The following is a 15157-nucleotide window of genomic DNA, read 5'->3' on the forward strand; positions in this document are numbered from 1 at the left end:
CAAAAATCGTATTCTTGATAATAATTTTTGAATTGTTTTCCTGTAAAAATATCTAAAAATCCTTAAAACAAGATCAATTTGATTTATCTTGTTTTAGAAACAACACTGCATAAGATATTTAGATTTTTCAGAGAATGTATTTTTAACATGTGTATTTTGTCTTTCTGAGCTGGCAGAGTTTTTGTAGTCAAAACAAGTGAAAAAATCTACCAGTGCTGAGGAAGTAATCCAAAGTATTTAGAATACGTTACTGGCCTTGAGTAATCTAACAGAATGCATTACAAATTACATTTTACCACATGTATTCTGTAATCTGTAGTGGAAAACATTTGAAAAGTAACCCTCCCAACCCTGCAAGCGAATATTGTCGGGGGCCAAGCATATATGGCGAGATGACCAAAATAATACAATTTGACAGAAAAGATCCTGTGGATGCTGTGAACAGCTATTTTGGTATGACATTTCATCTGCTTTGAGCACAGTTGCAAAAATAGGATTTTCTTAAGTTATAGCGCCCCCTAGCACCAAAAATGAATAAAACTGGGCATGTTACCTCAGAGTGTTCTCTTGGCGATGTGCACAATTTTTGTTAAGTTTGAAAATTGTGCTCACAAGATATAGGCTACTTAGTCATTATAGGCCACACCCAAAACATATTTGCTTATATCTTTGGAACTATTCAACGCATAAAAATTATTTTGATAAAGTTTTGTCAGGAGGGTCTGTAGATGATATATACCAAGTTTCGTGAGAATCGGGCAAATGGCCTAGGACGAGTTCGAAAAAGTATTTTTTTCAAATAAATCAAAATTGGAGAAAAAAAATCTTGCATAAAATTTTTATTGTAGCCTATACGGTTCCGGATTTATTAGCAAAAACATGAACTAGCTAATTATAGCACTACCGTGTGGCTGATTGTCACAAAATTTTATATGTGGCTTCATGTACATTTGATACCTTGCTTGTGTATAGTCATTTCCATGACCCTTGGCCATTCCCAATACAAGTTATAAGGTTCTGAAATTTGATTGGCCGTTGGTGGCCATTTCTGTTAATTTGTCAAATATATTTTTTGTCAAATATGTTAGAATTTGAACCAAAGAATAAGCATATTTAATTTGAACTTTATCTCTCAAATGGCTGCAAAGTTATCACAGTTTTTTGTTGAAGTGCCCCCTAAGGGTGGAATTGTACAAAACTTTCCTGACATCTTCTAAACGTCCTGTTGATTATGTGTACCGAGTTTGGATACGTTTGGAATTTGCATTGTGTATTGATCAATTACTCAAATTGTGCTAAATCAAAGGAATTATATCGTTAATGTCTTCAGAATGATTTGATGTATCAAAATTCTTTTGATATATTTTTGTCAGGGGGCTCTGTAGATGATGCATACCAATTTCATGCCAATCTGACTAACGGTCTAGGAGTTGTTAGAAAAAAGTTGTTTTTTCAAAAAATTCAAAATGGCAGAAAAAAGTTATAGACAGGAATAAAATCAAAGATAAATGTTTTGACTCAAAGAATCAGAGGAAAAAATTATTTTTATTCTAAAAGTGTTTATTATAGCGCTACCTAGGGTGAGATGGGAGTGTGTTTGTGCGCCTGAGTTGGGGGGGTTGGGATTTGGGGCCATCCTGCCAAGTTTGGTGACTTACAGACTCTGCTGCCCAGACACTTTTAGGCCAGAAAAAAAAAAAGAAGAAAAAAAGAAAGAAAATCAGTACAAATACAACAGTGTTCCAGCAGCTTCTCTGCTTGGCCAAAAAATAATAATAATAAAATCCTAATGGATACAATAGGGTTCCAGCACCATCGGTGCTTGTCCCCCTAAAAATCCTAACAGATACAGTAGGGTTACAGCACCTTCGGTGCTTGGCCCCCTAATAAGGTTCCATTTGTTAACATTAGTTAATGCATTAAGAACCATGAACTAATAATGAACAATATATTTTTACAGCATTTATTTATCATTTTTTATCTTAGTTAACAAAAATACAATTATTTATTGTTAGTACATGTTAGTTCATAGTGCATTAGCTAATGTTAACATATACAACTGTTGATTTAAAAAAATATATTAGTATATGTTGAAATTACCATTAACCAATAAATATACAGTAAATGCTGTAAAATTTCTGTTCATTGTTAGTTCATGTTAACTAATGTAGTTAACAAATGGAACCTTATTGTAAAGTGTTACCACATAAACAACTTTTAGTTTTAAAAGCGTTTTAGTATAATTAACATTAAACAAGATTTATATGTGCCATACAAGTAATGTTCATTGTTAGTAATATTGTTTATAATGTTAATGAATACAACCTTATCGTAAAGTGTTACCAACATATTTTTTAAAAGTATTTTTTTATTGCTTTATTTGTATAATTTGTTTGAGGAAAAAATTACAGAGTGCCTTTAAAGTGTGGAATTAATGTGATCCTAATGCCTCAGACCACAAAAGGAAATAAAAATGTCATTTGGCAGAAACAATGCATTTTGAGGACAGCTTTCTGGCATTTTTTAGTTGAGTTGTTCTTTATAGTTACCGTAAGTGTCAAACAGTGCCCACTCTGTGTCATGGTATTCATTGCTTTGATGATTGCCCATCACTCACATGTCATCTGAGGTACAGTGCGTTCTGCTCTCCTATTCCCTTGCTGTTTCACACATGCCAGTTTGTGAAACACCTGCATTGGCTTTCTCAGAATCCAAAAAAAGGAAAATCATTCTTGTTCCATGCTCTTAGTGCACCAGTGACAACTCTCTTAAACCACATCTACACGAATACATTTTAGATATGCCTCTCATCAACACTAGGATGCCATTTTCCTCCAACGAAAATAGAGACTTTTGAAAATACACTTCATAACCGCATATTTTGGAAAACAGTGGCGTTGGGAAGCTGAAAACTGAGTTTTCAAACGGATTAGTCTTGACGTGGCCTCAGCTGTGATCAAAAGCCTTGCCACAGCAAGCAGACCTGAGACAAGTTGATGTATTAGCACTGCTCCAGTTCTACTGTATTTAAAAATTAAGTGTGTAATTTTCACTTGCATCCCTAAGCAAAATTGCAAAAATAATGTCTGTTTATAAAACGTTTCCTGAATGATTCTCCCACCTGACATTGCCGGGAAAACAGATCGTCCTGCCCCAAACTTATGCCATTGATTGAGTCAATGCTGCTATGTCAGGCTGGTTGGGATGCAAAAAAATTGAGCAATGTTTTGATAAAACTACAGAGCCATAGTGCTTACACTTTTCAGGAAGTCAACCTACCAATTGGATACTTAGGATTTATAATATTAAGCATATTAAGCTAGAATAGGAGGTAGTTTAACGTAGAAAAAATTACACACTTCAGCTTTAAAGATAAACAAAGATCTGTGTATGGCAGTGAAGGTTTGGATATGTAGTAGTTTGGATAAGAGTCCATAGCTCTTCCATTTAGCTTCCCCAACCCCCACACTTACTGTATCCTCTCTCATGTGACCGCTGCAGCACCTGCAAGCACGGGCAGGAAGCCAGCACAGGTGCTAGCGTAGCGTCGTCCGCTCGCGGCTTGATCGGCATGCCAGCAGTTATCAAACCCTGAGAATCTCACACACGCACACTTCCTCCCTGTCTGAGTCTGTGATATGGTGAGCACTACAGTGTGCTGACATCCATCACTATATTACACAGTGTGTGCACAGCGTGTGTATGTGTTGTCAGGTTTAGGCCTTGTAAAGGATGTGGTGTCTTTGAGCTCCTCTGTCTTTACATGTGCATGTGTAAATATAGAAATAATCAGTTACGGTTACAGACCTGATTCATCAATTAGCTATTCTGTTCTCGCACTGTTGCTTTGATTTTAATCAAGACTGGTTCACTGACAGAGGAATCCGCTCTGGGTTGGAGCTACAAGAGCAAACAACCTCTGGTGCTGTCAACTCACTGTTTGATCACTTACAGTCTCTCAGCTGCAGTAAGGCGCTCAGAAACAGAACATTATTTCATTTAAGTTAGCAGTATTATAGTCTAGATGTAGCTTTAGTGGTCATTTTAGTAAGCAAATTATTCTAATTATTCTTAACTACTTTTTTATTTATTCTGAACTTTTTTAATTTTAAATTATTTTCATGACAATACTTTAGTGGTGTTTGCTAAGGCAAGCATCACTATTACTATTGCCTACTCAGGCTTAGGGATTTAAACAAACGTCATCTATTAAACTCATCCCCCATCGTTTGTGCTACAGACATAAAGGGTACCTCACATCATGCGTCTTGTTGAGAAAACATTTGCAATCACTTTTCTAAACAGTCTGACTTACATTTTTCACCCAGCAGATGGTAAAACTGACAAAATGTCCCATAGACTAGCATTATCTACCCATAGATTAGTCTTATCTACAGACAGAGACTTTAGTTTGGGCTCTCTTGACTTGGGCTACAGTTGGTACATTTACATGCACAGTAATAATCGAGCTACAGCAGGTTTTTGCGTAATCGAGAGTCAGTCATCTGTCTGTCCAAGCATACTTGACACATTGCGTAATCGAAAATTTGAAGGAAGTTGATGAAGTTTGAAGATACACGCTGCATGTCACCTCTGTCTTTCAAAGCACATGCCCAACGCAGAGATCAATTGTGGTCTGAATAACGTGCATATATGCAGGATGAAGCAGAGCTACAATTGCATCTACAATATGTCTTGACATTGCAAAAATCTTTTGTTTTTTTAAAAAAACAAAAAAATTATTTTTTGTTTTGCTGAAAGAACTGCTCAATTGTCTGCTAAACTGCAGAACAATGTTTCAATTGTCAGTGTCGAAACTTTGTTTTCTTGGATTTTTATTTATTTTATTTTATTTTTTAATGGAAAGGGCAGATATTGTATGGTGACAGTGCAACATAAAGAAAAAGTTAATAAATTAACTTAATTAACCATTAGAGCTCATTTTATCTAATCAGAACCAGAATCAGAATGAGCTTTATTGCCAAGTATGCTTACACATAAAAGGAATTTGTCTTGGTGACAGAAGCTTCCAGTGCACAAACAATACAACAACATGACAGAGATAATAATAAAAAATAGAATAAAAATAAAAAGTGAATAGAAAATATAAGTATATATAGAAATACACAATAAGACAAATAAAAAAGTATATATATATATATATATATATATATATATATATATATATATATATATATATACACACACACACACACACACACAGTACTGTATAAAAATAACCATACTGTATATAAATAACCATCTTAAGACAAATGTTTTTGTGAAACATCTTAAGTGCCTAAAACTTTTGCACAGGACAGTTCGGACAGCTGAGCGGATTATTGGTTGCCCCTGCCCCCCTTTCAAGAACTATACACTTCCAGAGTGAGGAAAAGGGCTGGAAAAATCACTCTGGACCCCATTCACCCAGCCCACTACCTTTTTGAACTGTTGCCTTCTGGGCGGCACTACAGAGCACTGAGCACCAGAACCGTCAGGCACAGGAACAGTTTTTTCTTTAGGCTATCCAAATCATGAACAGTTAAATTGCCCCATTGAGCAATAATTATGTGCAATACACAGATTAGTCTATTTATATTTATACAACATACTCTACCTCTTCTACTATGCATTCCCTTGCATCTGTATATAACAGATTTGTATTTGTACAAATGTATATATATATACAGTGCATCCGGAAAGTATTCACAGCGCTTCACTTTTTCCACATTTTGTTATGTTACAGCCTTATTCCAAAATGGATTAAATTACTTATTTTCCTCAATTCTACAAACAATACCCCATGATGACAACATGAAATAAGTTTGTTTGAAATCTTTGCAAATTTATTAAAAATAAAAAACGAAAAAAATCACATGTACATAAGTATTCACAGCCTTTGCTCAATATTTTCTTAAAGCACCTTTGGCACCAATTACAGCCTCAAGTCTTTTTGAGTATGATGCTACAAGCTTGGCACACCTATTTTTGGGCAGTTTCTCCCATTCTTCTTTGCAGGACCTCTCAAGCTCCATCAGGTTGGATGGGGAGCGTCGGTGCACAGCCATTTTCAGATCTCTCCAGAGATGTTCAATTGGGTTCAAGTCTGGGCTCTTGCTGGGCCACTCAAGGACATTCACAGAGTTGTCCTGGAGCCACTCCTTTGTTATCTTGGCTGTGTGCTTAGGGACATTGTCCTGTTGGAAGATGAACCTTCGCCCCAGTCTGAGGTCCAGAGCGCTCTGGAGCAGGTTTTCATCAATGATGTCTCTGTACATTGCTGCATTCATCTTTCCCTCGATCCTGACTAGTCTCCCAGTTCCTGCCGCTGAAAAACATCCCCACAGCATGATGCTGCCACCACCATGCTTCACTGTAGGGATGGTATTGGCCAGGTGATGAGCAGTGCCTGGTTTCCTCCAGACATGATGCTTGCCATTCAGGCCAAAGAGTTCAATCTTTGTTTCTCATGGTCTGAGAGTCCTTCAGGTGCCTTTTGGCAAACTCCAGGCGGGCTGTCATGTGCCTTTTACTGTGGAGTGGCTTCCGTCTGGCCACTCTACCATACAGGCCTGATTGGTGGAGTGCTGCAGAGATGGTTGTTCTTCTGGAAGGTTCTCCTCTCTCAACAGAGAAATGCTGGAGCTCTGTCAGAGTGACCATCGGGTTCTTGGTCACCTCCATGACTAAGGCCCTTCTCCCCCGATCGCTCAGTTTGGCCAGGCGGCCAGCTCTAGGAAGAGTCCTGGTGGTTCCAAACTTCTTCCATTTACGGATGATGGAGGCCACTGTGCTCATTGGGACCTTCAATGCTGCAGAAATTTTTCTGTACCCTTCCCCAGATCTGTGCCTCGATACAATCCTGTCTCGGAGGTCTACAAACAATTCCTTGGACTTCATGGCTTGGTTTGTGCTCTGACATGCACTGTTAACTGTGGGACCTTATATAGACAGGTGTGTGCCTTCCCAAATCATGTCCAATCAGCTGAATTTACCACAGGTGGACTCCAATCAAGTTGTAGAAACATCTCTAGGATGATCAGTGGAAACAGGATGCACCTGAGCTAAATTTTGAGTGTCTTGGCAAAGGCTGTGAATACTTATGTACATGTGATGTTTTTCGTTTTTTATTTTTAATACATTTTCAAAGATTTCAAACAAATTTCTTTCACGTTGTCATTATGGGGTATTGTTTGTAGAATTTTGAGGAAAATAATGAATTTAATCCATTTTGGAATAAGGCTGTAACATAACAAAATGTGGAAAAGTGAAGCGCTGTGAATACTTTCTGGATGCACTATATATATATATCCGAACTGTCCTTTGTAGTCTTCTGATGTCCGATTTCGTAGCTGAACTAAACCAGACAGTTATTGAAGTGCAGAGGACAGACTCAATGACTGCTGAGTAAACCTGTATCAGCAGCGCCTGTGGCAGGTTGAATTTCCTCAGCTGGCAAAGGAAGTACAACCTCTGCTGGGCCTTTTTTACAATGGAGTCAGTGTGGGTCTCCCACTTCAGGTCCTGTGAGATGGTAGTGACCAGGAACCTGAATGACTCCACTGCTGCCACAGTGCTGTTTAGAATGGTGAGCGGGGCAATGTTGAGGTGTCCCCCAAAGTCCCCCATTATCATCTCCACTGTTTTGAGCATGTTCTGCTCCAGGTTGTTTTGATTGCTCCAGTGAGCCAGCCGTTCAACCTCCCTTCTGTATACAGACTCATCGTAATCTTGGATGAGGCTGATGACAGTGGTGTCATCTGCAAACTTCATGAGCTTGACAGAGGGATCCTTGGTGGTGCAGTCATTGATATACAGGGAGAAGAGTAGTGGGGAGAGCACACATCCCTGGGGAGCACCAGTGCTGATTGTACATGTGCTGGAATTGAATTTCCCTTGTCTCACTAGCTGCTGTCTGTCCATCAGAAAGCTGGTGATCCACTGACAGATGGACATGGGAACAGAAAGTTAGTGTAATTTAGTCAGAGAATAGCTAGGATAATGGTGTTGAAAGCTGAACTGAAGTCCACAAAAAGGATCCTTGCATATGTCCCTGGTCTGTCCAGATGTAGCAGGATATGATGCAATCCCATGTTGACTGCATCATACACAGACCTGTTTGCTCAATAAGCAAATTGAAAGGGATCTAGAAAGGGTTCAGTGATGTCCTTCAGGTGGGCTAACACCAGTCTCTCAAATGATTTCATGACCACAGACGTCAGAGCAACGGGTCTGTAGTCATTAACTCCTGTGATTTTGGTTTTCTATGGGACAGGAATGATGGTGGAGCATAAATGCTTAAAACATTCACCATTGGAGTTTATAAATGAATAAAATAATTGAATAAAAATGTCTTCCAGACCCAACATCATGTACATTATCATTTTCATCTGCTAAATGATAACGTCAATAATTGTATAAATGAGTAAGTTAATCTCATTATAAAACTAATGTTGTGCTAATCACTCTTGCAGATGATAAGAATTGTTGTGCACTTTTTTCCCCGTTTTAAGTAACATGCTTATACAAGGCAGTTTTATATCCATCAGTCATTGCTTTCAGCTGATGAAAGTGTTAGCAACCAGGAATATGTGTCTAGAGTTTTAGTAGAAAATCCCTGGAATTATTTTCTCAGAGTAATAGTCCTAAATGAGTGTGATTAAGTGCACAGTGCTGCTAACAGCTTTGTAGTCACTTGTCTCAGGCAGACTGTTCTTTTTTTTTTCTGCTGTGTCCTTTCATTCATCCCACCCTCCCCTCCTCCTCTGGCGTTCCTGGAAAGCCTCTTTCCTGCTGATACCATCACTTATTCATCCAGATTCACTGTGTGTGTGTGTGTGTGTGTGTGTGTGTGTGTGTGTTTTGACACTAGTTCTGTGACCACATTTCCAGAATTGTGTACTTAGTCCAGCAGGCCTATCTGCACTGTCATCTTACTCTCAGGCAATAGCAACAGAACTGCCACCCCCCCCCCACCCCCCGCCGGTACAAGCTCAGTGGCCTGTTGTATTGCTGTTTGCACCCCATTTTACTTTCCTGTTTCTGAGGGAAGCAGGATATTTAACAGAAGAAAATGTAGTGCGTGACTTGCTTTTATCCATCAGGAATTAGTTGGATTGTGAAAAGTGGGCATTCGAGAACCAGACCTAAACAATGCCTAAACAGCTATTTGGCTATTTAAGTGATGTCAGTGAAAAAGAAAGTCATTTTAGAAGAATAGTAAGTTATTACATTTTGATTTAAGTTTACAAAGAGCAACAATATTTGTCTTTGGAATAAAGTTCACAAATGAAGAATTCACACTATTCCAGGAATATTATTTGATTTCAAGTTTATTTCAATTCCTATATAAATCATATTTTCTAGATAGCAGAGAGAAAATAACCCCAGCACTGATTTTAAATTTGGTCCCCCTCTAAAAACCAACTCAATGAGCTACAGTACTAAAATGGCTGTGCAAAAGTGTCTGGTCATGTCTGAACAGCTTTATGGCTGTGCTGTTTGGCCCAAGGGCACTGTTTCCTTTGAGGCCTGAACACTTCATTTAGGATAGGCACTTTAACCCAGCAGCCATCCATCAACTGTCTGTAGCATTCTAGCCAGAGACTTAAAACACAATTTTTTATATGTTTAGTAAAGAGCGGCATTTAACCTGTGTTTCCTGTTTTCTATGTCTCCTTTCAGGATGCATCCATAGCGCATCGCTTCCACTTAATGAGGGAGAAACATCCTGAGAAGTTTAACAGCAGGTAAGAGAACATGCATGTTCCTAATTGAGCATATGGTGAGAAAGCATTCGGAAATGATCATTAAAAAAAACTAACAACGCAAGTGAGGAGAAAGGGGACAAAATTATGGTGAAAAAAGTTTGATGGTTGAATGTATTAATACTCAACTGCTGTAAAGGTGAGATTCCACCGACCTGCATCAGAAGCGGACTGCCACTCTTTCTATATTGAAATATCTCTGACGTTCCTAGTCTAAATACACTCTGTACATTTATTATGAATATAAACACAAAACCTTTCTAGTTGTATCAATTTGTTGTCCTGAAATTGAAGTAATTTAAAATGGAATTTTTACCGTTTGACCTGAAGATGAGACTTCCTTTCAGCATAGGAATACCTGATGAATCACCGTTTTGTCTGATTCGTCACTCAATGCTGCCTGTGTCAGTGTCAAGTCTAATACAATGGTGGCTGGCTGGCTGTTTCAGTTTCAATTTCCAAGTAGAGTTGGTTTGAATGGAGTTTCTTAATTAAATGTTATGCAACGCATCTCTGTCACAGCTCAGGGGGCTCGGCTAGTGGCGTGGCAGAAAATAAATTGTCATGTATCCTTAAGAGAAGGCCATTTAGAATGGTAGAGTAGAAAAGATACCCATGGATTGAACTCTCTCCTATTATCTCTACTCAATTGTGCCATTCAAAGCAAGAAAGAGAGACTATATAAATGTTTGAGACGATCAGGTAGAATGGATTAAGATGACGTTAGCGAGCTTCAGCATGAGAAAGGGCAGTAGTGAAATCATCATCACTCTGAGGTATTTGTAGTTTACAATAAGCCTCCATCAGTCTTTCAGCAATGAAAGGATAATGGCTAAAACTGACCTTAGAACAGCACTTAGGGTCAGCTATAACTGCTCCATAAAATATGAGGTTTTATCTTAAGAAAAAGTCACTCAAAGCCCCTAGTGCACTTTACAGTAGTCGTTCCCAGCTCCCTTTGATGTGGATCTCTTTCAAGTCAGTTCTCTGTTCTCTTGGTTGATGCCTCTATTAACAAATGCAGTAAAAAAAAAAAAAAAAAAAAAAAAAAATGTAGCCTTTGGCCACAAAGCAAAGAGAATGGGTCTTTTTTTTTTTTTTTTTTTTGTTAAGCGTCATTGGCCTTGCTTGGTATGACTCCTGGCTGTGGTTATTATAGTTTTGAAAATCTCACTAGTTTTTATTATTTCGTTTTGTATTTTGTTTTAGTTTTAATGGTGCATGAATATATATATATATATAAAATTTGTTTTGTTTTTTAAATGACTATTTATGTATTTATTCACATAGAAAAAAGTGTGGGAATCTGTAGTTGTTACCTCAGTGGTCTATTTCTACTTGATCTAAACCATAAGTAAAATTTTCAGGTAAATTTAGTCAGATTAAATAAAAAAAGTATTTGAATAAAACCAGTTAATTTAAATGTTACCACATGAAGCACATTGTTTTGGTTACCTGATTTTTATTTTATTTTATTTTTTTTATTTTTTTTTATGTGTACTGCTGTATAGTTTATGTTTTAATGCAATAGCACAGCACAACAAATTATTATATCTGCCAATGAGGACAATTTATCAGGAACTGCTAAACAGAATCTTTGAAATATATTCAAAGATATAATGAGACTTCTGAGTTTTCTTTACAACACTTCACACAGACATACTGGTTTATCACTGAGGTGTCACAGAATTCAGATTTACTTGCTCTTAAATGTTATGTACAAAATGTACAAAAAGTGAACTGTGGTTGGTTGTATTACATGTACAACAGTTTTTCCACACAACTGTGGAACTAGTGAATAAAATCAGTTCATTGTGGAACCATACCTGTTCCGATTAAGTTCTAAGCGTTGTTTTTCCACTAGGGACACGAAAGCAGGAACTCTATTGTTAGCATGTGACGCTGTTGTGGCAGGCGACGCCTGAACTTAATGCGACAACAGCAGAGCTGACTCACTTCAAAACATAAACAATGGATGACTCTGTGAAAGATTTTGTTTTGATTTATATCGTCCTGTTTTTTTTTTTGTTTTTTTTTTGTTTTTTTGCATAAAACTTCACATGGACAAGGTGCTCCCGGATTTGTAAAAGATCGAAAACAGGAGAGCAAGAGCAGAGAAGAGACAGCTTTAAAGGGATAGTTCACCCAAAAATGTAATTATTTTCTCATTATCGCTCATTATTTTCTCACCCTAATGATATCCCAGTTGTGTATGACTTACTTTCTTCAGCAGAACACATTTGAAGAAAAATAGAAAACTATCTTAGCTCAGGAGGTCCTTCAAATTCAAATGAATTGAGATTTATCTTCTGTAGCTCCAAAAATCACAAACAGCATATTTTAAAATGTATCTTTTTTGCACCAAAAGCAATCGTGTCGCTTTAGAAGACATTAATTTAACAGTTGGTGTCATATGGATGACGTTTATGCTGACTGTCTGTGATTTTTGGAGCTTCAAAAGAGAAATCACCATCCACTTTCAATCACATTCACACCAAGAAAGCAATACACACCTGGGAAATCATGGGGGTGAGTAAATAATGAGAGAATTGTAATTTTTGGGTGAACTATCCCTTTAATGCTATACCTTCAACCGTCGTCAACTGCATTTTGTTTGTTGCTTTTATATACCTTTGTATGATCATATGCATGCTTCCAATAAACAATGCCACTTGAAACTATTGTGTATGGAGTTTTCTAACACTGATGTCAACTAGCAATTCAATCAACGCTGTGATTTGAAGGATAGTACTATGTACACGTGATGAACGTAAAACAGCCTTATAACCTTAATGTAAAATCAAAACATCTCTATTAGTGCATAATACAAACAGGGAACCCTTTAAAAGGTGCAAACAACTGCGCAGATGAGGTAAGCAGTGCAAAAAGTTAAGCAAAACACTTAAAGCAAAGAACAGTAGAACGAGCAAACTATATACATAATAAAATGTACAAACTATACATGAAGATCATGGAATTTAAATTATTTTATGATCCTTTATTCTCTTGGAATCTTGTTTAATTTTCTTTATTTTCAGTCTACATAGTTTAATGTCTTTAAAGCATGACTTCACAAGATAATCATATTATTTGTACACCTTGTTTCTGGTTAACGTTTCAAACTCGCGCTGCATTTTTTTCTCCATAAATACTCAGCAGATCCTGCACAGTAGCATCTGTCCATCTTTTTATATAGATTTGAAAAGCCTTCAATAGCAACAACAAAACAAAAGTTGTAATGAATGTTACTAACCAGACTTTTAAAAATGGCTGGTGTCAGCTGTCTGATGGCTGATGATGCATTTTTCTTGACCAAAGAGAAACATTTGCTGTTTTGACTTCACCCAAATAGTTCCACTTAGCAAGGAAAGTACCACCTAAGGAGCAGGTACTAAAAAGGTTCCTGGTTTTGTTCAGATTTTAGTTTAACATGGAACTAGTTCATGTGGTGGAAAAACAACAAGAGCTTTTCAGTTCCAGAAACTAGGAAAAGTTCCTGCAGTGGAAAAATATCTCATGTCCAGATGCCTGAATGAAAATGTGAAAACTTAATTCATATTATCTGTGATTCTATTTCACTTTTATTTGTATTGTAGTGCACATTTATAGTTTCTATTTAAGTGTATCTTGCCCCTGACATTCTAAGTGTACATTTTATGTTCATTCCATTCATTTCCTCATGAAAGCAAAGCAACTCAATAAGAAAGTGCATATATTTTGTTGTGAAGATTAGCCAATTAGGTCTATTTTATGTATTTTGTAGTGCTGTCTCTAGTAACAGGATCGGTAAAACCCAGAACAGTTCGTTGAGGTCTTTCACATGCTCCATGCCACAGGAAGCGTGTGAGTTGTTTTAGAGGTAGTGGTAAGTAGGTCATATTCATGATGTGACAGAGATTGAGTCCTGTAAACAGAGCTCTGCTGTAAAATGCTGAATGTTGGGGTTATGTAAAGATGGATGACACCCACCCTCACTCTGTTTACCGTATTAGAGTGAAACTGGCACAGCTTTTTAATGACTTTTAAAAATAAGCCTCTAATGACTCATACTCGATTTGAAATATGGAACCTGCCTGCCTGAATTAACTAGTTAACGTTTCAGTCTTTCATAATTCATGCACCTAGATTTCATACCGCAGTAAAAGTGTGGCAATGTGATTCAAAACACACTGTACACAACAAATAACCCTGTCTGTGGTTTCTCCATAATGCTATGTTTTTTAAAGGGATAGTTCACCCAAGAATAAAAAATCTGTCTTCATTTACTAAGTCTCATGTTCCAAATCCATATGACTTTATTTCTTCTGTGAAACACAGAATGAAATGTCAGAAAAAGAACAGCCTCAGTAACCATTCACATTCGATGTATGAAAGAAAATGCAATAAAAGTGAATGTTGACTGTGACTTACATAGTACTTAACATTTCATTTTTTCTTCCACGGAAGAAAGAAAGTTATATGGGTTTGGAACAACATGATGGCGAGTAAATGATAATTTAATTTCTGTGTGCACAGTCCCTTTAAGTCAAATGTGGCCCATTTGCAATTTGTATTGAAATGACTGATGGACAGTGAGCCAAAAAAAAAAAAGAAGAGTAATAGAATTATATTCACAACCCATTTAAAGCATTCAATGTTTAATCACAAAGTGAGTCATGCAACGACACGACTTTTTTTTTTTTTATCTGCTTTGCTTTGTTCTGCAGATTTAGGATAGCTACATTAGGTAATGCATCTGCCAAACTTCTGGCTTCTAATAAGAGCCATGCTCAATGTTTTAGGATTTGACTATGTACCCTCCGAGTCAGCATGCCACCAGATGGTATGTAAATTATGGTTGCCATGGAGTTTCATGATTTATTCCCAATGTGTGTTTGGATGAACATGTTTCTGTCCACCTGCTATATTTTGGTCCTGTGGAAACCATGGATTTTGTTCCAACTGGCTTTCACAGGCTGATTTTTTTATTTTCTGTTAAGATTATGTTGCTACATTCCATGTCACTTTGTGCAGAATGGCCGTAATTTCCAGAAAATAATAAACAATCACCGAATACAGATAATCTAGCTTTATGCAAACAATAATGAGCATTTGCAAAAACTTAGGTGCTCACAGAATATTGTGTAAAATGAAGTGACATTCAGCCTTTTAACCATTGATGCATAGAAGAATAACAGAAATGTCACCCGTATTTTAAAACGCAGCAGGCTCTTTTAGAATATTGTAGCCTGCTAGTTAAAGGGACAGTTAAATTTATCCAAAGCAACTTACAGTGCACTTATTACAGGGACAACCCCCCAGAGCAACATGGAGTTAAGTGCCTTGCTCAAGAACACAGTGGTGGTGGCTGTGGGGATCAAACCTTCTGCTTACCAGTTCTGTGCTTTAAC

At 37.2% G+C, this 15157-nt stretch overlaps 1 protein-coding gene across 7 annotated transcripts in view; it reads left to right on the forward strand.

Moving 5' to 3' along the window:
* Nucleotides 1-15157, forward strand: part of LOC127448307 (diacylglycerol kinase beta-like) — a 180034-nt gene that overhangs the window by 115503 nt on the left and 49374 nt on the right. For all 7 annotated transcript variants that reach the window (XM_051710741.1, XM_051710745.1, XM_051710740.1 and 4 more), the window contains one exon: nucleotides 9685-9749. In XM_051710741.1, the coding sequence (XP_051566701.1) occupies nucleotides 9685-9749 (65 nt within the window). The remainder of the gene's footprint in view (nucleotides 1-9684; nucleotides 9750-15157) is intronic.

This window comes from Myxocyprinus asiaticus, chromosome 11 (genome assembly GCF_019703515.2).
Source record: "Myxocyprinus asiaticus isolate MX2 ecotype Aquarium Trade chromosome 11, UBuf_Myxa_2, whole genome shotgun sequence".
NCBI lineage: Eukaryota > Metazoa > Chordata > Actinopteri > Cypriniformes > Catostomidae > Myxocyprinus > Myxocyprinus asiaticus.